Source organism: Hoplias malabaricus, chromosome 3 (genome assembly GCF_029633855.1).
Source record: "Hoplias malabaricus isolate fHopMal1 chromosome 3, fHopMal1.hap1, whole genome shotgun sequence".
Classification (NCBI taxonomy): Eukaryota; Metazoa; Chordata; class Actinopteri; order Characiformes; family Erythrinidae; genus Hoplias; species Hoplias malabaricus.
The window spans coordinates 39,700,797-39,725,552 of record NC_089802.1 but is presented as its reverse complement, the minus strand read 5'-3'; the positions used below and the strand labels follow the sequence as shown (position 1 = coordinate 39,725,552).

Here is a 24,756-nt window from a genome sequence, read left to right as displayed (position 1 = left end):
AGCAGCAACACTTCAACTTTGAAAGGTTGAATACATATTATTGTGCAAGCCATGTTGCTTATGTGTACAAATGCAGGGTGATGATACACAAGGATTACAAGGGAGACATATTGCATTTTGTAGCATTAACAAGACTCCAGGAGTTTACAAAAAGGACATATGTTAAAAACCAAAATCACAGTGTGGCATAATATTGTGATGATCTATGAAAAAGTGATGTTTGGTCCAGTACTATACTCAAACATAATGTCCCTGTTAGAACAAACCATAAAAACATTTGAAAATAGCAGCTGCCACTTTACGCTATGTAATTGTCACAAAATATGAACTAAAACATGGTCTAAAATGTAATTATATTACATTAAGCATATTTTAACAGTGGTGGGTGTTTTTTTTTCTTTGTTCCTCAAAAATGCTCAGAGATAATGGTTTATTCCCATAGTGAAGGTATTTTACAAATGAGCAACCCGTGCAGAAAATATATATATCACGAACATTATTAATACCAGCACTGTTTATTTTTTTTCCCCACTGTGACCTATTTATTTTGCTCTAAAACCTCAGTTTAAACACACACCCACAGCTTTTACTGACACATGAAATCAAGTGTCAGTAGTCTTTTGTCTGGGTATTGAAAATGTGTTCATCATATTTGGTTCAATCTTTATAAATTAAAGACTGCATGTTAAATACCTTTTGACATATTTAAACATTTTTTGATCCCGGAGTCCATATATAAGAGGACTGAGAAGCCTGGGGAGAATATTAGACAGTATGTAAGTAATGAACATTATGCTCTTGAATTTTGGAAATAAATCCAAGAGAAAATAGTTTACAAATGGAGTAACATAGGCGAGCATGCAGAGGAGGAGCTGCAAACCATGAAGCAGAATGGTGTTCCTGGCTTTAGTGGCAGAAGCCTGATCAGATGTTGCAGCTTTAGCCGCATGAAGAACTTTGATGTAAGTAAAGACTAGTGTCAGGAAAACACAAGATAAATAAAATGACTCAACAAAGATGGATCTCATGAGATGCTGATCTGAGCCATACAGTCTTTTGCTGTAGCATGTTATTGATGTTGAGAAAATACTGATGGGTTCATTCACCAAGAGAATAAAGATATCAGTAAGAGCAGGAATGAAGTTCAGAAGCCAGATCAGGCCAATGAGGATGTAAGTCCTGTTCACTGAACACAGCTGAGGGTGATGCAGTGGTTTGCAGATGGCAATGTAGCGTTCTATAGCCATTCCAGCAAGATTCAGAGGCGAGTTTTCTGAGGTCATTGAAGCAAAAAGAAGCAAAACACTACAGACAGCAGCATTCACAAGAGGTGAAGAATAGATCAGAACATACAGAGAAACTGTAAGAAAGAGCATAATTAAGTCATTGATGACAAGGTGAATGTACAGAATGTATCTCGGGTCCGTGTAGAAAACAGAGTGCTTAAAAAAAGCAAATACAAAGATCCCATTGATGTAAGTAATGAAGACACCAAGTCCAACCACAATACAATGTTTCACAAAAGTTTCTTCAAAAGGATCCCGGCTGGAGTTCATTATTATCTCTTATTAATTATGTACTGTCTATTCTTTAGGTTCCTTTAAATGTTTGATCATTCTGTAAACTGTACTAGAGGAAGGAGTGTAAAGTGCAATTCATGCGTATAACTTGTCAATGTTGTCTCCAACAAAGACTTTAGCACTTGGGTCACTCCTATTTTATACTGTTACTGTGCCTTGCTTTTCCCTTGTTGTGCTGACAACAGCAGCCAGACCAAGATGATTCAGCACAAATACAAGGCAATGTACAAATGTTTCTCCTTTATCTGTTAATGAGGAGTTATTCTTGGTTTGGCTGTTTTGTCCAGACAGCAATCACTGGAGGTTTTCAGAAAATGTCCATTATTCGTTTGTTCAGTTTTGGAATATTCTTAACTTTATATCATACCGTGTCTTTATTATTGCATCCAAATCCTCTTTGTTCCAGATTTGTATAAACCATATTCACCAAGAACATAATATGATATCAGGTTTGTTACTGACCTCTAGTGATTCATTTCGGAAAGTGCCTTGTGTGATTAAAGAGATCACATCTTTCAGTGAGGAAATCCACTGAAAATGTAACAATTAAATGTTGAGTGATTAAAACCTATGACATTAAGATTCATGACACTAAGGTTTATGACCACTGTGACATTTATGTTTGATTGACAGGTCAGATGTCAGCTTTTTGAGACTCTTTCTCCTATAAGCCCCTTTTCTGAAAATTTGAGACATATGTAAAATGCAACAGAAACAATCTACTATTTGTTAACTCTCTTGAAGGTTTATTTAACTGACAAAAGCACAAAGAATAGTTTTCCAGTGATTTAACTGAACAACTGGACAGAGGCCTGTTCATCACTGGGTTATATCATCTTTCCTTGTTATTACATTGTTTAATTGTTTGGCAGTTGAATTTTCCAAGTTGAATTTTTGAATTTATAAAAGCTATGTGTAAATTCAGAAGCTATGTGTCTTTTAAGGTAGAACAGTAAGTTAGTGGACAAAAATGATTCTTGTTTGTATGTGGCTGAAGTTTAACTTGTCTGTAAGTTTTTATTCACTGTATAAATTAAAAAAAGAAACTCCTATGTAACACTTATTGTTTATTTTTGTAACACTTTCTGTAATGCAGTTAGCTGTCCCTTGAATTTGGAGTTATTTCCACATTAAGTGATCTGAAACAGTGAACATCTGAAACACACTGTGTTCATTGTTTGATTGAGAGGTCAGATCACTGGGTGTTTGTGAAAGCCCTCCATCCACAAATACCATTTCCAGAATAGTGGCGATATTTATAAAATGCAACACAAACAATTATCTATGATTTGTTAACTCTCAAATGTTCATTTAACTGTCAATAGAACAAAGAAAAATTTGCCAATGACTTAACTGAACAAATTGATTGTATTTTGTAAGCTGGGACAGAGGTATGTTTACCGCTGTGTTTTATCAATCAATCAATCAATCAAATTTATTTATATAGCGCTTTTCACAACAAAAAGTCATCACAAAGCAGCTTTACAGAAATCCGGGTCCAAGCCTCCTATGAGCAAGCCAGGGGTAACAGTGGCAAGGAAAAACTCCCTCAGCACACGAGGAAGAAACCTTGGAAGGAACCAAGACTCATACGGGGAACCCATCCTCCTCGGGTCGACACCGGAGACACAACAGAGAACAGAAGTAAAAGTGAAATGACCGATGAAGGGGTTATAGTAATATAAATGTAGTATATTAGTGATGATGGAGAAGCAGAAATGAAAATGGTGAGGATGATGATATTAGTGATGTATGAGTCTGATGAAGGAGGAGGTGATCAGGGATTCAGTGTGAGTTAAAATTAGGTGCAGAGTTAATCTGAGATAAAACAGCATGGCCAAGCATGATAGTGTAGATGAGACAAGGCCAGGATCTTGTACAGGACACGGGCTGGATCAGGGCAACACCTGGAGAGCAGCAGGACATCTCAAAGCATGAGAGAGAGACAGGAGAAAGAAAGCCAGACAAAGGGAACAAATAAAAATACAGAGGTTAGTAGGGTCATGGTAAAGAACGGGGAAATTTGTCCTGCGAAAAAAGCTTCCACTGGTCAGGCAAGAGAACCCAGCGACAGACAGCGTGTTGGCGGTTACTACAAAGCTAACTAAGAATGCTGTAGCTATGGTAATATGACAGGATTAATACAGAACAGTGATAATATGAAAACCAGCCCGAACACCAATATAGAAGGAGTAACCTGAAGGTGAGTGATTAACCAAAAGCTTGTTTGAAAAGGTAGGTTTTTAATCTAGATTTAAAGATTGAGAGTGTGTCTGAGCCCCGAACAGTAACCGGAAGGCTATTCCAGAGTTGAGGAGCTTTGTGAGAAAAGGCTCTTCCTCCTGCTGTGTTTTTCTTAATGCGAGGAACAAAGAGTAGATGGGCATCCTGTGAACGAAGTGTACGTGATGGGCGATAAGGTATGAGAAGTTCATTAAGATACTGCGGGCCTAAACCATTTAGAGATTTATAAGCTAAGAGGAGTATTTTATAGTCAATGCGAAATTTTACAGGTAGCCAGTTTAGGGACGAGAGAACTGGGGTGATATGTTCGAATTTTCTAGCTCTAGTGAGCACCCTGGCTGCTGCATTTTGAACTAACTGAAGCTTGTGTAACGCTTTGCACGAGCTCCCTGCCAGGAGCGCATTGCAGTAGTCTAGACGTGAAGTTATAAAAGCATGCACTAGTTTCTCTGCATCTTTTAATGATAAAATATGCCGAATTTTGGCAATATTGCGTAGGTAGAAGAAGGCGGTTTTGACTGTATTGGATATGTGGGTATCAAATGTGAGAGTCGAATCAAAGGCTACCCCTAAGTTTTTAATGATGGCATTGTGTTTTACTGTTGAATTATCAAGGTTAATAGCAGCATTTCTTAGTGAATGTATCTGAGTATCTTTACCTAGTAACAAGACCTCAGTTTTATCAGAACTTAACATGAGAAAGTTTTGCATCATCCAGTCTTTAATTTCAGTTAGACATTCTGTTATTTTATGTAGACAAGCAACATCATTGGGTTTGGCTGATATATACAGTTGTGTGTCATCAGCATAACAGTGGAATTGAATCCCATGCTTACGGATTAGTCGACCCAGTGGCAGCATGTAGAGTGTGAACAATACAGGGCCAAGCACTGATCCTTGTGGAACACCATATTTAACTAAAGTATGATTAGAGGATTTATTATTCAGATAAACAAATTGGTAACGATCGGATAAATAAGATCTGAACCAAGAGAGGGCAGATCCTTTTATTCCTACCAGATTTTCCAGCCTATCAAGAAGCATCACATGATCTATGGTATCAAATGCTGCACTAAGGTCAAGCAGCACCAGAATAGAGATATAGCCCTTATCATGTGAAAGGAGTAAGTCATTAGTTACTCTTGTTAGAGCCGTTTCTGTGCTGTGATTTGGTCTAAATCCAGATTGAAAAATGTCATGAATGTCATTGTTTTGTAGATAAGAGCACAACTGCTGTGACACGACTTTTTCTAGAATCTTAGAGCAATAAAAGGGAGGTTTGATATTGGCCTGTAGTTTGCGAGTACAAGAGGGTCAAGATTGGGTTTTTTAATAATTGGTTTGATTACCGCTAGTTTCAGAGGTTTTGGTACATATCCAATGTTGAGGGATGAGTTTATTATTGTGAGCAATGATCTAATGACTTTAGGTAAAATTTGTTTAAATAATTGTGTTGGTACAGGATCCAGTAAGCATGTAGTTGATTTAGATGAGCTAATTAAACTAAGCAAGTCATTTTCATCGACAGAATTCAAGTAGTCTAAGTGCACCTCAGAGCTGGTGGGGGGTTCATCTACGGGAGCCGATGTGACTTTGGACTGATTTTGGATTTTGAGGCGAATGCAATCAATTTTATCATTAAAAAACCTCATAAAGTCATTGCTACAGAAATCAGAGAGAACAATGGGGTTGATTTCCTTTTTGTTTCCAATTAGATTTGATACAGTGCTAAAAAGGAATCTAGGGTTGTCTTTGTTGTTTTCTATAAGGGAAGAGATGTACTGTGATTTGGCTTTAGATAAGGCATGTTTGTAGTCGGTGAGGCTGTGCTGCCATGCAATTCGGAAACATTCTAGTTTTGTGTGTCTCCATTTACGTTCATGGTTACGAGCAGCCAGTTTTAATGCACGCGTGCTGTCACTGTACCATGGAGCAAGCCTTTTCTCTCTAAATTGTTTGGTCTTGACTGGTGCAACACTATCTAGGTTTGTACACAATAAGTGTTGTAGGTTGTTTGTAATGAGCTCAAGGTCATTTGGGTGAGTTGGAAAAGAAATGGTGGTAAGGTCTGGAAGGTTGTTGATAAAATCACTAACTGTTGAGGATGTTTTAGTGCGCTTTCTAATATAGCGTGGTTGTGGACAAATATCAAAGTTTAACACAATTTCATATGTGATTAGATGGTGATCAGAGATGGTCTCATGTAGCGAGAGATTGGATAGATTTTTTTATCTCAATGCCCCGTGTTAACACTAGGTCCAATGTGTGTTTGCATTGATGAGTGGGCCCAGTTTTCTTCTGTGACAGATTCCTGTTAATTATACACTTTAATCAGTTGGCAGGTGAATTTTCCAAGTTTCTTTCCCAAGTGATTCCCCATTAGCTCTGCCTGAATTTCAAGATCTACTGCTGGAAAATGTTTGTAGATCATTCAGTGGGTTTTACAACTGTTTTTGAGGAAAATAAGATAATAAGCTAAGATGTAACATTTTGGCAAATCAGCAAAATTACAACTTTGGGAGGTTAAATACAAATTATTGTGTAAGCCGTGTTGTTATATTCATATAAACAACCTTTGGGATAGGAATGCTGTAGCTTTAACAGAACAAAGAGTATGGATTGGAAAACTGTTAGCATTTTATAAAGTACTGGCAGGGGCTACTACCAGAATAAAACAAAATAAGAGTAAAAGCAAATGAGAAACTTTTGCCTCCACATTTAGCATGTGCACACATGTACACCATTCATATTCAGCTTCTGTGACAGCCCATATTGATGTGACTGTATCAAACCAAAGGAAACAGTCATTGTTTTTTTTTGACTTTCTATTTTCTTTTTTAAAGGATGCTCCTTTAAGCAATGGACTAAAAGAGAGAAAAGCGTAAGGACTTGTAAGGTGTAGGAGCCAATGATAAGTTGGAGAGTATATCTGGTACCCAATTAGGAGCAACAGGTGTGGGATAAGAAAGGAGCGAGACGAAGAAGAGGGAGACGGTGGACGTTTTTGTAATGGCCGTGAGTGGACAGGTTTCTGAAGTACAGACAACGGGTGCTATACCATAGTTAAATCTAAGTCTCAATTGCGCTCGACTGGATTTTACAACTTGATGTTGTTAAATCTGAGGTGCAGGATCAGGAGCATGATAAGGGCCAAACGTGGCCGCCAGTATGGCGTCTTTCGGATCAGGTGCTCCGGTTTCGCAAGCAGTTGAGAATGGTCGGGCACAGGCAGATGGTGCATTTGGAAATTGTCTTACCCTAGAGGTGTTAATAGATGGAGTGAAGACATGCTGTCTACTAGACACAGGCTCTGAGGTGACAACCATGTCTGAGGCTCATTTCAAGAGGGTCATTTCAATTTCATTGAGGGGAAAGGGCTTTCACCCGCAAAGTGAGTTAAGTTGACTGCTGCAAATGGACTGGATATTCCAGTCCTTGGCTGCCTATATGCTGACATTGAATGTTTTGGAAAAAAAAAAAAACTTCAGGGAAAGTGTGTTTGTATTACAGGACAATCACACAGAAGGGAAAGGAAAGCAGGAAGTCCCAGGGATCTTGGGGATGAATGTGCTTGGTGAACTTCGCAGCCTTTTCGCTGGCATGTCAGGAACACAGGTGATGACCAGGCATAATATGCACCATGAAAGAACCAATCTGCACCGCATTATTGCTGAAATGGAGAAGGAAGAGCAGTGCGAGGGCCCAGCTGGGAATATTGGCAATGTGAAAGTGGCTAGCCGACAGGCTATTATTGTCCCCCCACACACTGAAGCTGTCATTGAGGGCCGATGCAGGATTTCTCAAAAAAAAAAATATGCCAAGTGCTAGAAGAAGAATCACCGGTTGCCAGTTTGCCCAATGGGCTGTTGGTTGCCAGTGTTTTGACACGTGTGGCCTTGGTTAGTGTTTAGATTAGTTTGAACCTGACTATGCCACCTAGGTAGTTTCACCCTAGGAAATAACCCTAAGTACTTTCCCAAAAGCACACAGGTACGTTCACAAAAGAGAAGAGACACGAAATGGAGTTCAGCGTACAAAGTCCTTTACTTAATACCAGTTGCCTTATAAACATTTAAAATAACAACTTTATTGATAAGATTAAAACAAAATAAAACATAAGAGAATACAGTGGGGTTTTACATATTCACCTCTAAGAATAACCCCAACAAGGTTATTGACTATATTGGCTCACCATATGATTCCACCATTTGCATATATTTTAACTGGTTTCCAAGCAGACACTCTCCTATACAGAGTTCCAATACTAGAGACTATACAACTCACACACACACAGGTTACCAAAAAGAACCCTCATAGGGTAGTGACTCCACACACAGCAGATCAAGTGCCCAGGAAATAGGAAAGAAATGTCCAAAGAGGATAACCAGTCAACCAAAAGGACACTCATGTACCAGGTTGCTCTGCAAGAGCAGGTAAAATACACAATTATGTAAAACAGATCAAATGCTTAAAAAGGACTGTAATACCCACAGCCCAAACACAATCCAAAATAATAACCAAAATAAAGGGTTAATTTAAAAGGCAAAGAAAACAAAAGAACTCAATAACAAAACAAACAAGAAAACCCACAAGGGCAAATAATCCAAATAAAAGAAACAACCAGATAAAACAATATAAAAGTGGTTCAACCCCACAACGTATCCACAAAGGCAAAACAGCAAGAGACTAGGAGAAGCTCTGCTCCACTCCACCTGGGCCATCTCCAATGGTGACACCCCACACATGGACTAACACCAGGGTCTGAAGTGTACAACAGCCATACCACTTGAATCAGATACTCAATCACCAACTGCTCTACCCTCATTCTCCAGGAACCAACCCAACAGGAAGTCCACTGGGAGTTGGGGTTCTTGGCAAAACAAGAGGAAATATGGTGATTCCCCTGTAGACTGATGGACAGATGAATTATACTTAAAAACTGACTGAGGCAAATAATCTGGCCAATGGCTCTTCTGTTCCTGGGATAATGTGCGCAGCAGGTTATGCATTGTCCGATTAAATCCCTCGCACTAGCCATTGCCTTGCGGATGGTATGGAGTAGTTTGTGTCTTCTGAATTCCATACAAATCACAGAGCTGGTGGACAAGAGAACTCTCAAAGCTTGCACCACAATCTGAATGTAGACGGGTAGGGACCCCATAACGAATAAACCAGTGCTGAACAAGCACCCTGGCCACTGTCTGAGCCCTTTGATCTTGAGTAGGAATCACTTGAGTAAACTTAGAGAAAACATCAGTTATAACTAGAACCTGTTCAGTACCATCCCTAGCAGGCTCCAAAAAAGAGAAGTCAATGGCCACTACCTCATTTGGTCTCGAAGCCAAAAGGTGTCCCATTGGAGCACGCAACTGTCTCTGTGGGGGTTTAGCAATGGTACACCTCTCACATTGCTGACACCACTGCTTAATATCATTAGCCATTCCAGGCCAATAACACCGCTCCCTTACTAATGCTGTAGTATGCTCTATCCCTTGATGACTATGCAGGTTGTGCAATTGTTGCAGCACTTCCTCCTGAAGGCATTCTGGAAGCAGAATCTTCCAGATGGCTGCAGAATCTCTTCGCCACCACCAGGCTTCAGAATCCTACGGTACAACAAGTCATTACGCTGGACAATCCTATCCCATTGGCGAAGGAACCCCTGAGTCCGGGTTGACAAGTCTTCCCTCACACTCCGACTAGGTAGTCTATGCTCCTGCCAAAAAGAATTAAAACTGCAGATAGCTGGATCGGCTTCCTGCAAACACTTCAAGTCCCCAAAATCACGGAAGGGATAAGCAGAAATAAAAAACTGAGCTACTGATGGTGAAGGGGCTGCCTCCCTAACCGGCTGCCGAAGAGCCAGAGGCAATGTCACACTGCCCACTACTGAACCCTGCAGCTCTTCTGGTCTGGACATTCTCTGCCGAGATAAGGAATCAGCATTTTTATTTATACGGCCTGGTTGATAACAGATAATATAATTAAATGCTGACAACTGAGCAACCCAACAATGCTCTGTAGCACCCAACTTGGCAGTATTCAAATGGCTCAGGGGGTGATTGTCAGTCCAAACAACACACTCCTGACCCCAAAGATACTCACAAAATTTTTCTGTCATTGCCCATTTCAAACCCAAAAACTCCAGCTTCATTGAGCTATACAACTTTTCATTAGGGTTGAGACTATGACTTGCATAGGCCACGAGACGCACTCGACCATCCTGTTCCTGGGAGAGCACTGCTCCAAAGCCCTGGTGACTAGCATCAACCTCTAAGATAAATGGATGTGAGAAGTTGGCAAAGACAAGTGTAGATGCATTCACAAGCTTGGACTTCAGTGTCTGAAAGCTGGTCTCACATGGCTCTAACCAGAAATCTGACAACTGGGAACCAGGGCCCTTCCTAGTCCTTGTATCACCCAATTCAGCAACTAAGCGATGCAATGGAGCAGCCATTTTTGAAAACCCCTTAATAAACCACCGGTAATAACTGGCAAAACCCAGGAATGAACATAACTCAGAAACGGACATGGGACGGGGCCAATTTGTCACAGCAGATACCTTCTCAAGATCTGGGGATACTCCCTTATCAGACACCAAATGACCCAGGTACCGGACTTGACAGCGGAAGAAACAACATTTCTCCAACTTGGCTTTCAGCTCAGCTTGACCTAGTCGATTTAGCACCAACTCCAAATGACTCAAGTGCTGATTTAGGTCAGAAGAGAACACAATAATGTCATCCAGATACAGCAACACTGATTGGCAATTCTGATCACTGAACATCCTTTCCATCAGTTTGAAAGGTGCTAGGGGCATTACACAACCCAAAAGTAATGTGATTAAATTGGAATAAACCAAAGGGGGTACAAAAAGCTGTCTTTTGACGATCACCCTCAGTAACTGGGATTTGGTTGTACCCACTAGCTAAATCTATTGTCGAAAACGACTGGGCACCTAATAGGGCATCTAAAGTCTCCTCAATCCTAGGCAATGGATATCCTAGGCGGTGCATCCTTCCTGTTTTGCTGTTAAACTGATGGTAGTCAACACACATATGGAGGGTACCATCTTTTTTTCTAACCAGGACAATAGGCGAGGTATAAGGACTACAGTTTTCCTGAATAACCTGTTTCTGAAGCAGCTGCTGAATGTGAGCCTTAACAGCAGTCTTACTGGCACCTCATCCAACAAAGGGATGTCATGGGATATTAAACCTGTACAGCCAAAATCCCCTTCGAAGGAAGAGAACACTGTAGCATACCTACAGAAAAGGGACTGTACCCTTCCCTGATCTACTGGGGACAAAATAGACAGATCCAATGCTTCAATTTGCTCCAAAATCGAACTGGACTGAGCTGTTTGAGCCTGAACCTGGGCAACAACCATAGGGGGCTCACTCATTTCCTCTGTAACTCCAAGAGGCAGACTCACAACCTGCGCGCAGGTCAACAATCCTAAGGGACGGCACGGGGCCGAACAACCCTAGTGCAACCCACATTTACCACGGGCACATATACAGTCCCTCTGACTACTTTGACTAGGGAGACAGCAACCAACAGGCCAGGTAAGGCACCAAAAGCATCAGAAGGTCCGACCAAAGTCCCAGTAGTGCACTCACTGAGATGACTGGAACTTGTGGCAGCAACCATCTTGAATGTACCTGCTGGTATTTGAATAGGTCTCTGTCCCCTAACCCTAGCTACCCCTGTGACTCGTATAGAGGACCTATCAGAAACCTGATGACAAAACTGCAGGGCTTGCTGCCAAGGTGGGGATGCGTGCACAACTGGCAGCAAATCAAACAATGCAGGACCATGCTGACAGAAAAGTTCCTGATAACACTCGCGAATGACATTCATACCCAACACGCCAGGGACTATAGGTGAGGTACTACAACCTGGGGGATCTTTAATTACCAACTAACCATGGTTAGGGAGGGATTTTCCAAGTACCTCAACAGTTGACTCAACGTAGCCTACATAGGGTATTTCCAAAACCCATTAGCCGTGCGGAGCTGCAACCACCGGCAAGAACGCAAGTCACTCTGAATGTGTTGATGAAAGAAACTCTCAACTATGGTTGAAACCATCGACCCTGTATAAAGCAAACAGTTCACCACCACACCCCCCAAGCGAATAGCCAATTTTGGGCACTGTCCAACTAAGGATGGACTGGTCGACTGAAGTAAAGAAGGCTGTGAGGTAGAGCCAATACTGTCCCCTCCCACGGTGTGGTTCTGCACCTGGAAGGGAGCTAGTTTTCCACCGGCTGAGAATTAGAGGCCTCATGACTCCGGGGAAGAGTCCCTATAGGGCGCACTGTGAATCGACGGGAGTGGCACCTGTCTTCTTTCTGGTAAAATGTCAGAGACGCTCAGCAGCAAGCACTGCAGTACCATGACTCAAAATAAAAAGTAATAAGTGGAATAAAAATTGGAATAAAAAGTGGAAGCTTAGCCTACCACATGCTAACTGCGTATATATACACTGGAGCTAATGAGCAACAGCATGACCCAGGAGAGAAGGGGGGGGGGACTGCTCCTCAACTACGGTGGCTGCCCAAGCCCAAAAATATCTAATGGCCCAGTGACAGCTCTGCATGCTACACACGTATGGTGGAGGGAAAATTACCTTTGAGGATACTTAACTCAGGCAAAGAGCCGGTTGTTCTATCCTCCCGGGCAAGGATTGCAGAGCTGAGTAAGCCAATGAAGGTCCTGCCAAAAGAGCTGGTGGCCTTTGAAGAGGCTACTGGAGAAATGCATGTGAAAACTCTGACTGAAGAAATTGTGACTGAAATAAAACACATTAGCTCATTGTCTATCCCGGTACAAGCTAATCTTCAAGGTCTCACACCCATGCAGATCCAAAGATTAAACCAGTTACTGGAAAAACATGCATGTACAAGACCTGGTTGCACAAGGGGTGTTAAAGGAGAGTTGCAGTCCTTGGGCATCACCTGCTGGGACTGTTATAAAAAAGGATGGATCAGTGTGATTCTGCTGTGACTATAGAAAGTTAAATAGTGTAACACGTAACACAAATAGTGTAAGACGCGTATCCCCTCCCCAGGGTAGAGGAGTTGTGAGATGCTTTAGGCCAGGCACGTTTGTTTTCCTCTCTGGACCTCACTGCAGGATACTTTCTGTAAAGTATGTGGAGGAACGAGATCAAGAGAAAACAGCTGTCACCACACATTTGGTCTATACCAACCCGCCACATTTCAGTGATTAATGGAGCTAGTCCTTGGTGATCTGACGTTTGATACTTTGCTGGTCTATTTGGATGATATTTTCGTATTCTCCAAAGACTTTGAAAGTCATTGTGAAAAGTTGGATCTGGTGTTTAAGCATCTCTGAGAGCATGGCCTTAAGCTGAAACCCAAGAAATGTTTTCTGCTTAAGAAGTTCCTAGGGCATATTGTGTCTGCTAAGAGGGTACAAGTAGATGCTGAGAAGGTGAAAGTGCTGAAAAGTTGGCCAATACCATGCACCATAAAAGACGTTAGGCAAATTGTGGGATTTATGTCTCTGTTTACTGAAGGTTTGTGCCTCATTTTGCACAGTTGGCAGAACCCCTCTATGTACTCGTGGGCAGGACCAAGAAGGGTGATACTAGAACTCAATCACAGCTTTTCAGGTGGAGCGTGGAATGCCAGGCAGCTTTTGATAAGTTGAGGGAATGCTTAATGGCACCTCCAGTACTTGCTTATCCGGATTTTAAGCTCCCTTTTGTTGTGACCACAGATGGTAGTCACCAAGGACTTGGAGCAGTGTTAAGTCAGTGGCAAGGAGGGGTTGAGCGTGTATGAAATGTTTGAATAGCTTTTGCCAGTCGAGGTTTGTGGGGATCAGAGAAGAATGATAAGAATTATAGTGCATTGGAGCTGGAGCTGCTAGCTCTTAAGTGGGCGGTCACAGAGAAATGTAGAGTCTTGCTACTCTATTCAAAGTTCACCGTTGTCACCGATCACAATCCCCTTCGTTATTTGGAAACTGCAAACCTTGGTGCAGTAGAGCAAAGGTGGGTAGCAGCTGGCAGAGTTCAATTTCGAAGTGCAGTATAAGACAGGAAGATCAAACAAGAATGCTGATGTATTGTCTCGCATTACATTTACTCCGGAGCCAGAAGTGGAAGATTGTGAGAGGGACTTTTTGGTAATGAAAGAGGAGGAAGTGAGAGCTTGTCTTTGGCCTGCCCATAAAGCTGTGGAAAGAAAACCTGAAATGCAAATGGCTGCCCAGTCGATTGTAAAAAGCACCATCTGTGGGCATAGTTGGGAAGAGCTTCAGAAGCTTCAGATGCAGGACCCGGATACTGGGCCTGTGGCAGCTGCAGTGTGAGTGGGCCACAAACCATGCAGGCAGCAGTTGTGTGAAATGAGCGTGGCTCAGCGGAAAAGATTTGACAGTGGGAGCATCTGAAGTTAAAACATGGGGTCTTGTTCAGATGTGTAAGTGATCCTCGAGATGGTGAAGAGGTGTGTCAGCTAATCGTGCCAAACTCCTTGCAAAGGAAGGTCTTTGAGACAAAAAACGACCATGGTGGACATTTTGGTAAAAATAGCACACTGAACTTATTGAGGGGGAGTTATTATTGGCCAACTATGGCAAAAGAAGTGCAATGCTGGGTGCAACAGTGTATAACAGTTGGATGCTCCTTTAAGCAATGGATGCTCCTTTAAACAATGGACTAAAAGAGAGATGAGTGTAAGGACTTGTAAGGTGTAGGAGCCAATGAGAAGTTGGAGAGTATATCTGTTATACAATGAGGAGCGACAGGGGCAGGATCAGAAAGAAGCGGGATGAAGAAGAGGGAGACCTGGTGGAAGATTTTGTGTAATGGCCGTGAGCAGAGGGGTTTCTGAAGTACAGCCAATGAATGATATACTGTAGTTAAATATAAGTCTAAATAAAACAGACTCGATTTTATGGCTTCACAAGTCAGAGTGAATGGACGTTTCGGATATCCCCAGACACCCTCGAAATCCTGGAAACAGACAGCTTAACATAAAAGATGCAGCAATGCTCTCAAACTTCCTAACTCCTTTGGTAACCGCCATTAAAGAGACACTGTCAGGATATCTCTCGTTCCTTTCGTGAGTACACCCTGCCAGGAGATTCTCTTTGCTCTAGCACTGAGCCAAAGAAAAGTGACTTTAACCTGAAAAGAAGAGTTTTGTAGTTCTACTTAAAATGTCACTAGAGACTGACTTTATTGTGGAAAAGGGGATAAATGAGTTTTCTATGTTCATTATTGTATTTACAATGTTTAATAAGTCAAACACATTCATTCATTATCTGTTACTGCTTATCCAGTTCAGGGTCACGGTGGGTCCAGAGTCTGCCTGGAATCATTGGGTGCAAGGCAGGAATACACCCTGGAGGGGGCGCCAGTTCTTCACAGGGCAACACACACATTCACTCACACACACACACACACACACACACACACACACACACACACACACACACCTACGGACACTTTTTTAAATCGCCAATTCACCTACCAATGTGTGTTTTTGGACTGTGGGGGGAAACTGGAGCACCCGGAGGAAACCCATGGGGAGAACACACCAACTCCTCACAGACAGTCACCCGGAGTGGGACTCGAACAAACAACCTCCAGGTCTCAACCCTCCAGGCCACCCCAAGATGAACACAGTGTCTTAGAAAGTAAAACAATAGATTCTTTTATATGGAATACTGACCAGCTGTGTAAATTGTAAAACACCAAGAGAAGCTAACAACGGGAAAAGTTAAGAGTAGTGAAATGTTTGAGTTTTAGAACACTGCCTTTAATACAACTCTACTTACTGGTTGCTGAATATTGCTGACTAAAAAAAAAAACACTAAGTGGGATCTTAGTTTAGCATATGTTCCACTAATTTTCTTTATGTAAAAAAAAAGATTTTTGGACAAAATTAATTGTGTACAAATAAAAACTCTTTGAGATTTTACTTTAAACAAAGTTAGTGTTGTCAAAGGCTCTTCAGAGTATGGACCTGTGCTGATTCTGACTGCTTATGGAGAGGGGGATATAATTAGCTTGATTTAGGTAGATGCTAAATTTGGACTAAAGTCACATAGGCTGCATGCTACCAGCTCAATATTTCAGGTTAGCCCTGTGACTCTCTTAAGATCTTGAAGCTTTACTACCTCACGCTAATATAGAACAGCATAGGCTACACAGGAATCATGTAGGGGGCAGATCCTTGGGTGTCCTGCCATCTGAAGGGTTTTGTATTTGTATACCCCTACAATACGAGTATAGTTCTACTCGTTACACTTGACAGATCTTTTCCGCAGTAAAAACTCAAAAGAATATGTTACATGAAGTATATTCTAGAGTGTACAAATGCAGGGCCATGATATACAAGCATTATGAGGGAGACATTTTGCATTTTATTCCAGTAGTTTACAAATTTTACACAGAGTACAAACCAATATCACAGTGTGGCATATTATTTTGATGATCTATTAAAAAGTCCTTTTGTCCAGGACTAAACTCAAACATAATGTCCCTGTTACATTATGTTATATTACAATTATATTACATTAAGCATATATTGACAGTGGTGGGTGTATTCTATAATAAAAAAATGCTCAGAGATAATATTTTTTTCCCATAGTGAAGATATTTTACAAATGAAAAAATATTACACAAAATATATATTACATGAACATTATTAATACCAGCAATATTTGCTTGTTTTTTTTTCCACTGAGATCTATTTAATTTGGTTGGATCTTTAAAAAGTGAAGACTGCATGTTAAATACCTTTTGACATATTTAAACATTTTTTGATCCCTGACCCCATAAATAAGAGGACTGAGAAGCCTGGGGAGAATATTAGACAGTAGGTAAGTAGAGAACAAAATTATGCCCAAATATTTTGGAAACAATGCCAAGAGAAAATAGTTTACAAATGGAGTAACATAGGCGAGCATGCAGAGGAGGAGCTGCAAACCATGAAGCAGAATAGTGTTCCTGGCTTTAGTGGCAGAAACCTGATCAGATGTTGCAGCTTTAGCCGCCTGAAGAACTTTGATGTAAATAAAGACTAGTGTCAGGAAAACACACGATAAATAAAGTGACTCAACAAAGATGGCTCTAATGAGATGCTGATCTGAGCCATACAATCTTTTGCTGTAGCATGTTATTGATGTTGAGAAAACACTGATGGGTTCATTCAACAAGAGAATGAAGATATCAGTAAGAGCAGGAATGACGTTCAGAAGCCAGATCAGGCTGATGAGAATGTACGTCCTGTTCACTGAACACAGCTGAGTGTGATGCAGTGGTTGGCAGATGGCAATGTAGCGTTCTATAGCCATTCCAGCAAGATTCAGAGGAGAGATTTCTGAGGTCATTGAAGCAAAAAGAAGCAGAACACTACAGACAGCAGCATTCATAAGAGGTGAAGCATAGCTCAGAACATACAGAGAAACTGTAAGAAAGAGCATAATTAAGTCATTGATGACAAGGTGAATGTACAGAATGTATCTCGGGTCTGTGTAGAAAACTGAGTGCTTAAAAAAAATAAAAACAAAGATCCCATTGATGTAAGTAATGAAGACACCAAGTCCAACCACAATACAATGTTTCACCAAAGCATCTTCAAAAGGATCCCGGCTGGAGTTCATTCTCTTATTAATTATGTACTTTATATTCTTTAGGTTCCTTTAAATGTTTGATCATTCTGTAAACTGTACTAGAGGAAGGAGTGTAAAGTGCAATTCATGCGTATAACTTGTCAATGTTGTCTCCAACAAAGACTTTAGCACTTGGGTCACTCCTATTTTATACTGTTACTGTGCCTTGCTTTTCCCTTGAGGTGCTGACAACAGCAGTCAGACCAAGACGATTCATCACAAACACAAGGCAATGTACAAAAGTTTCTCCTTTATCTGTTAATGAGGATTTATTCTTGGTTTGGCTGTTTTGTCCAGACAGCAATCACTGGAGGTTTTCAGAAAATGTCCATTATTCATTTGTTCAGTTTTGGAGAATTCTTAACTTTATATCATACCGTGTCTTTATTATTGCATCCAAATCCTCTCTATTCCAGATTTGTATAAACCATATTCACCAAGAACATAATATGATATCAGGTCTGTTACTGACCTCTAGTGATTCATCTAGGAAAGTGCCTTGTGTGATTAAGGAGATCACATCTTTCAGTGAGGAAATCCACTGAAACTCCGTCCATCCATCCATTATCTGTAACCGCTTATCCAATTTAGGGTCGCGGGGGGTGTCATAATTAAATGTTGAGTGATTAAAACCTATGACATTAAGATTCATGACACTAAGGTTTATGACCACCGTGACATTTATGTTTTATTGACAGGTCAGATGTCAGCTTTTTGAGAGTCTTTCTCTTATAAGCCCCTTTTCTGAAAATTTGAGACATATGTAAAATGCAACAGAAACAATCTACTATTTGTTAACTCTCTTGAAGGTTTATTTAACAAAAGCACAAAGAATAGTTTTCCAGTGATTTAACTGAACAACTGGACAGAGGCCTGTTCATCACTGTGTTATATCATCTTTCCTTGTTATTACATTGTTTATTCATTTGGCAGTTGAATTTTCCAAGTTGAATTTTTGAATTTATAAAAGACATCAGCTTTTCGAGTGTTCATGGCCATCATTGTCTGATTCTCCTCTTCATGATGCACTCCTCTGACCACATCATACATTTCTAAATCACATTTGGACCCTGTGAGATGAGCTTGGATCTAGAGAACACATTAGCAGTTCCACAGAGAGTAGGTTTCATTTCTTCATGCAGAAGCTGTTTAAGGGGACATTTACGATTGCAGAGAACACAGTTCTCTCCGGTTTAAATTCAGAAGCTATGTGTCTTTTAAGGTAGAACAGTAAGTTAGTGGACAAAAATGATTCTTGTTTGTATGTGGCTGAAGTTTAACTTGTCTGTAAGTTTTTAGTCACTGTTTAAATTAAAAAAGAAACTCATATTTAACAATAATTATTTATTTTTGTAGCAGTTTATGTAATGCAGTTAGCCATCTGTCAAATTTGGAGTTATTTCCACATTAAGTGATCTAAAACAATGAACATCTGAAACACACTGTGTCCGTTGTTTGATTGAGAGGTCAGATCACTGTGTGTCAGCTTTGTGAAAGCCCTCCACCCACAAATATCATTTCCAGAATAGTGGTGATACTTTTGTAAAATGCAACACAAACAATTATCTGTTATTTGTTAACTCTCAAATGTTTATTTAACTGACAAAAGAACAAAGAAAAGTTTGCCAATGACTTACCTGAACAACTTGATTGTATTTTTTAAGCTGGGACTGAGGCATGTTTACCACTGTGTTATATCACCTTTCCTGTTAATTATACATTTTAATCATTTGGCAGGTGAATTTTCCAAGTTTTTTTTTTTTTTTTCAAGTGAATCCCTGTTAGCTCCGCCTGAATTTTAAGATCTACTGTTGGAAAATGTTTTTAGAGCATTCAGTTGCTTGTACAACAACTTGTCGTTGAGGAAAACGAGACAGATTCATTTATTTAGAGTTGACTCAAAAGCTAAGATGTAACATTTTGGCAAATCAGCAATATTACCACTTCATCATCATCATCATTTTCTTCTCTGCTTCTCCATTTCAGGGTCGCGGTGACATTACAACTTTGGGAGGTTAAATACAGATCATTGTGTAAGCAATTTTGTTAAATTCATATAAAAACTTTTAGGATATGAATGCTGTAGCTTTAACAGAACAAAGAGTATGGATTGGAAAAGTGTTAGCACTTTATAAAGTACTGGCAGGTGCTGCTACAAGAATAAAACAAAAAAAGAGTAAAAGCAAATGAGAAACTTTTACCTCCACATTCAGCATGTGCACACATGTATACCATTCACTTTAAGCTTGACAGATCTTTTCTGCAGTAAAAACTCAAAAGAATATGTTACATGAAGGACATTCTGGAGCAGAAAACTTGAGCCCATACTCACAAAGCTTTGGACCAGATTCTTCTCTTATTTACTATGACTTAAATGTTTGGAACAGATCAGAACTACTTGCAGAAGATTTGTAAATCTTCAGGCCTTGGTGTACAAATGCAGGGCCATGATATACAAGCATTATGAGGGAGACATTTTGCATTTTATTCCAGTAGTTTACAAATGTTACATACAGTACAAACCAATATCACAGTGTGGCATAATATTGTGATGATCTATAAAAAAGTCATGTTTAGTCCAGGACTAAACTCAAACATAATGTGATAATGTGTACAAACCATAAAACATTTGAAAACAGCAGCTGCCACTTTACACTGTGTCATTGTCACAACAAATGAACCAAAACATGGTCTAAAATGTAATTATATTACATTAAGCATATATGGACATGGGTGGGTGTATTCTATATCCTCAAAATGCTCAGAGATAATGGTTTATTCCCATAGTGAAGGTATTTTACAAATGAGCAAGTTGTGAAGAAAATGTATGTCACATGAACATTATTAATACCAGCCATGTTTGTTTTTTTCCACTGAGATCTATTTAATTTGGTTTGATATTTAAAAAGTAAAGACTGCATGTTAAATAGCTTTTGACATATTTAAACATTTTTTGATCCCTGACCCCATAAATAAGAGGACTGAGAAGCCTGGGGAGAATATTAGACAGTAGGTAGGTAGAGAACAATATCATGCCCCAATATTTTGGAAACAATGCCAAAAGAAAATAGTTTACAAATGGAGTAACATACGCGAGCATGCAGAGGAGGAGCTGCAAACCATGAAGCAGAATAGTGTTCCTGGCTTTAGTGGCAGAAACCTGATCAGATGTTGCAGCTTTAGCCGCCTGAAGAACTTTGATGTAAGTAAAGACTAGTGTCAGGAAAACACACAATAAATAAAGTGACTCAACAAAGATGGCTCTAATGAGATGCTGATCTGAGCCATACAATCTTTTGCTGTAGCATGTTATTGATGTTGAGAAAACACTGATGGGTTCATTCACCAAGAGAATGAAGATATCAGTAAGAGCAGGAATGAAGTTCAGAAGCCAGATCAAGCCGATGAGGATGTAGGTCCTGTTCACTGAACACAGCTGAGGGTGATGCAGTGGTTTGCAGATGGCAATGTAGCGTTCTATAGCCATTCCAGCAAGATTCAGAGGAGAGTTTTCTGAGGTCATTGAAGCAAAAAGAAGCAGAACACTACAGAGAGCAGCATTCACAAGAGGTGAAGCGTAGCTCAGAACATACAGAGAAACTGTAAGAAAGAGCATAATTAAATCATTGATGACAAGGTGAATGTACAGAATGTATCTCGGGTCTGTGTAGAAAACAGAGTGCTTAAAAAAAGCAAACACAAAGATCCCATTGATGTAAGTAATGAAGACACCAAGTCCAACCACAATACCATGTTTTACCAAAGCATCTTCAAAAGGATCCCGGGTGGAGTTCATTCTCTTATTAATTGCATAATTTATGTTCTTTAGGTTACTTTAAATGTTTGATCATTCTGTTAACTGTACTAGAGGAAGGAGGGTAAATTGTAATTCATGGGCAAAACTTGTCAATGTTGTCTCCAACAAGGACTTCAGCACTTGGGTCACTCCTATTTTATACTGTTTTAGACTCTGTTACTGAGCCTTGCTTTTCCCTTGTGGCGCTGATAACAGCAGTCAGACCAAGATGATTCAGCACAAACACAAGGCAATGTCCAAAGGGTTCTCCTTTATCTGTTAATGAGGATTTATTCTTGGTCTGACTCCAACATAATAATATGCAAAACATGACAATTCTATTTCTCTAGCATCATCAACAACAACATTAACCACAGCAAAATCCTCATCGCTGCGGTCGAAAGACTTACTAACTCACCCACACCAATGGCCCCTGAATTAGTATCAACTGAGAGATGTAATGTGTTTGCATTTTTTTGTAACACTGAAATCCAGAATATCAGACAAGCAATTAGTACATCTATATACAACAATGAGTCTGTACCCTCTACATCACCTCATAAAAACTCCTTAGTTAAAATGTTCAGTATTGTAAACACTGAAGTTTTAATTGACACAGTTATTCATCTCAAACCATCCACTTGCAGTCTTGACAGACTACCAACCAAATTTTTTAAAGAGTGTGCTTCACACTATAGCACCAGACATACTCCATATTGTAAACACCTTACTCATGTTGGGGGTCTTTCCGAGCTCATTAAAACTGGAGTTGTAAAGCCTCTTCTAAAAAAGAAAGATTTAGAATCATCTCAGATAAGCAGCTACAGACCAATTTCTAATTTTCCATTCATTGGCCAAATCATTGAGAAAATCACTAGTTTCTTGTCCATAAACAGTAGCCTAGACAAATTCCAGTCTGGGTACAATCTAATCACAGCATTGTGACTGCTCTAATCAAGGTAACTAATGACATTCACCTAAATACGGAGGCTAGAAAGGTATCTCTTCTATTACTTCTTGACTTTAGTGCTGCCTTTGATACCATTGACCATAAGATTCTTTTAGAAAGACTTCCAAACTGGGTTGGACTCTCAGGAACAGCCCTGAAGTGGTTTGTTTCTTACCTAGAAGACAGGAACTACTTTGTAGAAATAGAAAATAATACTTCAGAGAACATGCCAGTGACCTGTGGTGTCCCCCAGGGCTCTATTTTTGGTCCACTTTTATTATATATGCTTCCTCTTGGCCAGATTCTACAGGACTATGGGCTGTCCTATCACAACTATGCAGATGATACTCAGATTTATATGGCCCTGTCCCCAAATGACTCTGGTCCAGTTGAGTCATTATGCAAGTGCCTTGAACACATCAGTAACTGGATGGGACACAACTTTCTGCAGCTGAATAAAGATAAAACTGAGATTATACTATTTGGGAACAGCAATGAGAGACAAAGATTGGCTGCGTATCTGGACTAGAGAGCCCTCAAACCTAAAAAGCTGGCTCACAACCTTGATGTATTAATGGACTCAGATCTCAGTTCTAGTAATCATATTTAAGTGGTTACTAGATCAGCATTTTACCATCTTAAGAACATCAGTAAGATTAGAGATTTTCTGACAAAACCAGACCTGGTGAAACTTATCCATGCTTTTATTTCTAGCATTGATTACTGCAATGGTTTCTTAAATGGACTTTCAAAAATGACCATTAAACAGCTTCAGCTGATTCAAAATGCAGCTGCCAGAGTTCTCACTAGAAGCAAAAGAAGAGATCACATCACCCCCACCCCCCACCCCCCATCCTCAAATCCTTACATTGGATACCAGTCTGTTACAGAATAGACTTTAAGGTGTTATTACTGGTCTATAAACGTCTTAATGGTGTAGGACCAGAGTATTTATCAGATCTGCTAAGAGATATGAGCCGACCAGAGCTCTCAGATCTTTAGGAATTAGTTAGTTAATTCTGCCTCAGGTGAAAAGTAAACATGGAGAGGCAGTGTTTAGCTCCGGCGCCACTCTTAAATGGAACCAGCCGACTGAGGATATTAGAAGAGCCCCGACTTTAGGCACTTTTAAATCAAGGCTTAAAACATTCCTGTTTGAGCGGGCTTACAGCGCAGTTTCAAATACTCTGCACTTTCATTCAGTAACAGCACTTTAGTTCTTTTCTTTTATTGTATCATTTTAAATTATTTTAATAATTTTTAATCATTTAATCATTTTACTCTTTTTATGACTTCCCTATTACTGCAATATTTTAATTGTTTTATTGGAATTTTATGATTTTAATTCTTGCTTTTAATTTAACTGTTTCTTATGTAAACCACTTTGAATTGCTTTTGTATGAAAGGTACTCTATAAATAAACTTGCCTTGCCTTGCCTACTATTTGTTAACTGTCTTGAAGTTTTATTTAACTGACAAAAGCATAAAGAATAGCTTTGCAATTATTTAACTGAACAACTGCACAGAGGCCTGTTTATAACTGTGTTATATCATCTTTCCTTTTAATTACATTGTTTAACTCGATGGACCCTATATATATAGCTATTTTGCTATTCCGTTTTTTTGTCAGTGCCTCTTTCAGTTGCATTTAAACAGTAATTATGTGACATATTGAATATGGCTATGTTGTTTTATTTTCTAAAGAACCTTAGCTACTCAAATATGTAATCACTTGAGGTTTTCATGCTGACCGATAAATCAATTTTTCTATAAATTTGTCATGTTTTGACCAAAAATTTTACCTAGCGCCTGCTTTTTTTTTCATATTTGTCAATGCACAGCCTTGAAATAATATTCCCACAGTGGATATCTTGACACAGATTGTTAGTGTGAGGTGTATTTTAGTTGAAAACATAAGCATTTTTGATGCTAATTTATTACATGTCATATTACTGTGACAAAATAAATTTTTAGCATCAGACGGACATATTTTTCTTGATATTCTAAGCTCTGGGATGTATGACTGATTAAGTTCTGACAGTCACAGCAGGCCCAGACTTTCAGGAATTTAGTTCAGGGCAAATATGGACAATATCCCAACAAATAAAAAACATTTTGGTACTTTGGCAGTTTTCTCAGATGCTGATAATGTTTACAGTTATTATTATTATTATAATCTTTTTAAAAAATGATGAAATAATACTTGTTTATTTAGAAAACACACAATAAATAATTATTTAAGCTTTTTAGTTTATATTTGTTGATCTAATGCAGTGTTATTTGATGTGAAACCTAAAAAAACCTTGAAAAACTATAAATCAATAATAGAAATATGTTTTTGCTGATGACTCATATTTTTCTGCCCAGAGACAGCGTGGGTTGACGTTATGTGAGTCAAAACGAAACTGAAAGTAAACAGCGTCTTTCTTGTCCCTTTTTCAGCGTTTTTTTTTTTATGATTTTAGCGCCTATAATTAGTCTTTCATGACAAGGACATAAGACCAAAATTTTGAAGGAGCGCCTTGATTT

The 24,756-nt window shown here is 39.5% G+C and overlaps 3 protein-coding genes across 3 annotated transcripts; all 3 read right to left on the bottom strand.

Annotated features, from left to right (window-relative positions):
• Nucleotides 1-671: 671 nt before the first annotated feature.
• LOC136691453 (odorant receptor 131-2-like) lies at nucleotides 672-1,556 on the bottom strand. Its single transcript, XM_066664012.1, has one exon. The coding sequence runs from the start codon at nucleotides 1,554-1,556 to the stop codon at nucleotides 672-674; it is 885 nt and encodes a 294-aa protein (XP_066520109.1).
• A 15,005-nt stretch (nucleotides 1,557-16,561) lies between these two features.
• On the bottom strand, nucleotides 16,562-17,473 carry LOC136691452 (odorant receptor 131-2-like). The gene has a single exon (XM_066664010.1). The coding sequence runs from the start codon at nucleotides 17,471-17,473 to the stop codon at nucleotides 16,562-16,564; it is 912 nt and encodes a 303-aa protein (XP_066520107.1).
• A 2,893-nt stretch (nucleotides 17,474-20,366) lies between these two features.
• Nucleotides 20,367-21,278, bottom strand: LOC136691451 (odorant receptor 131-2-like). Its single transcript, XM_066664009.1, has one exon. The coding sequence runs from the start codon at nucleotides 21,276-21,278 to the stop codon at nucleotides 20,367-20,369; it is 912 nt and encodes a 303-aa protein (XP_066520106.1).
• Between the last annotated feature and the right edge of the window lie 3,478 nt (nucleotides 21,279-24,756).

Coding starts and splice junctions, on each gene's coding strand:
- LOC136691453 (XM_066664012.1), bottom strand. CDS start 1,556: ATGAACTCCAGCCGGGATCCTTTTGAAGAAACTTTTGTGAAACATTGT.
- LOC136691452 (XM_066664010.1), bottom strand. CDS start 17,473: ATGAACTCCAGCCGGGATCCTTTTGAAGATGCTTTGGTGAAACATTGT.
- LOC136691451 (XM_066664009.1), bottom strand. CDS start 21,278: ATGAACTCCACCCGGGATCCTTTTGAAGATGCTTTGGTAAAACATGGT.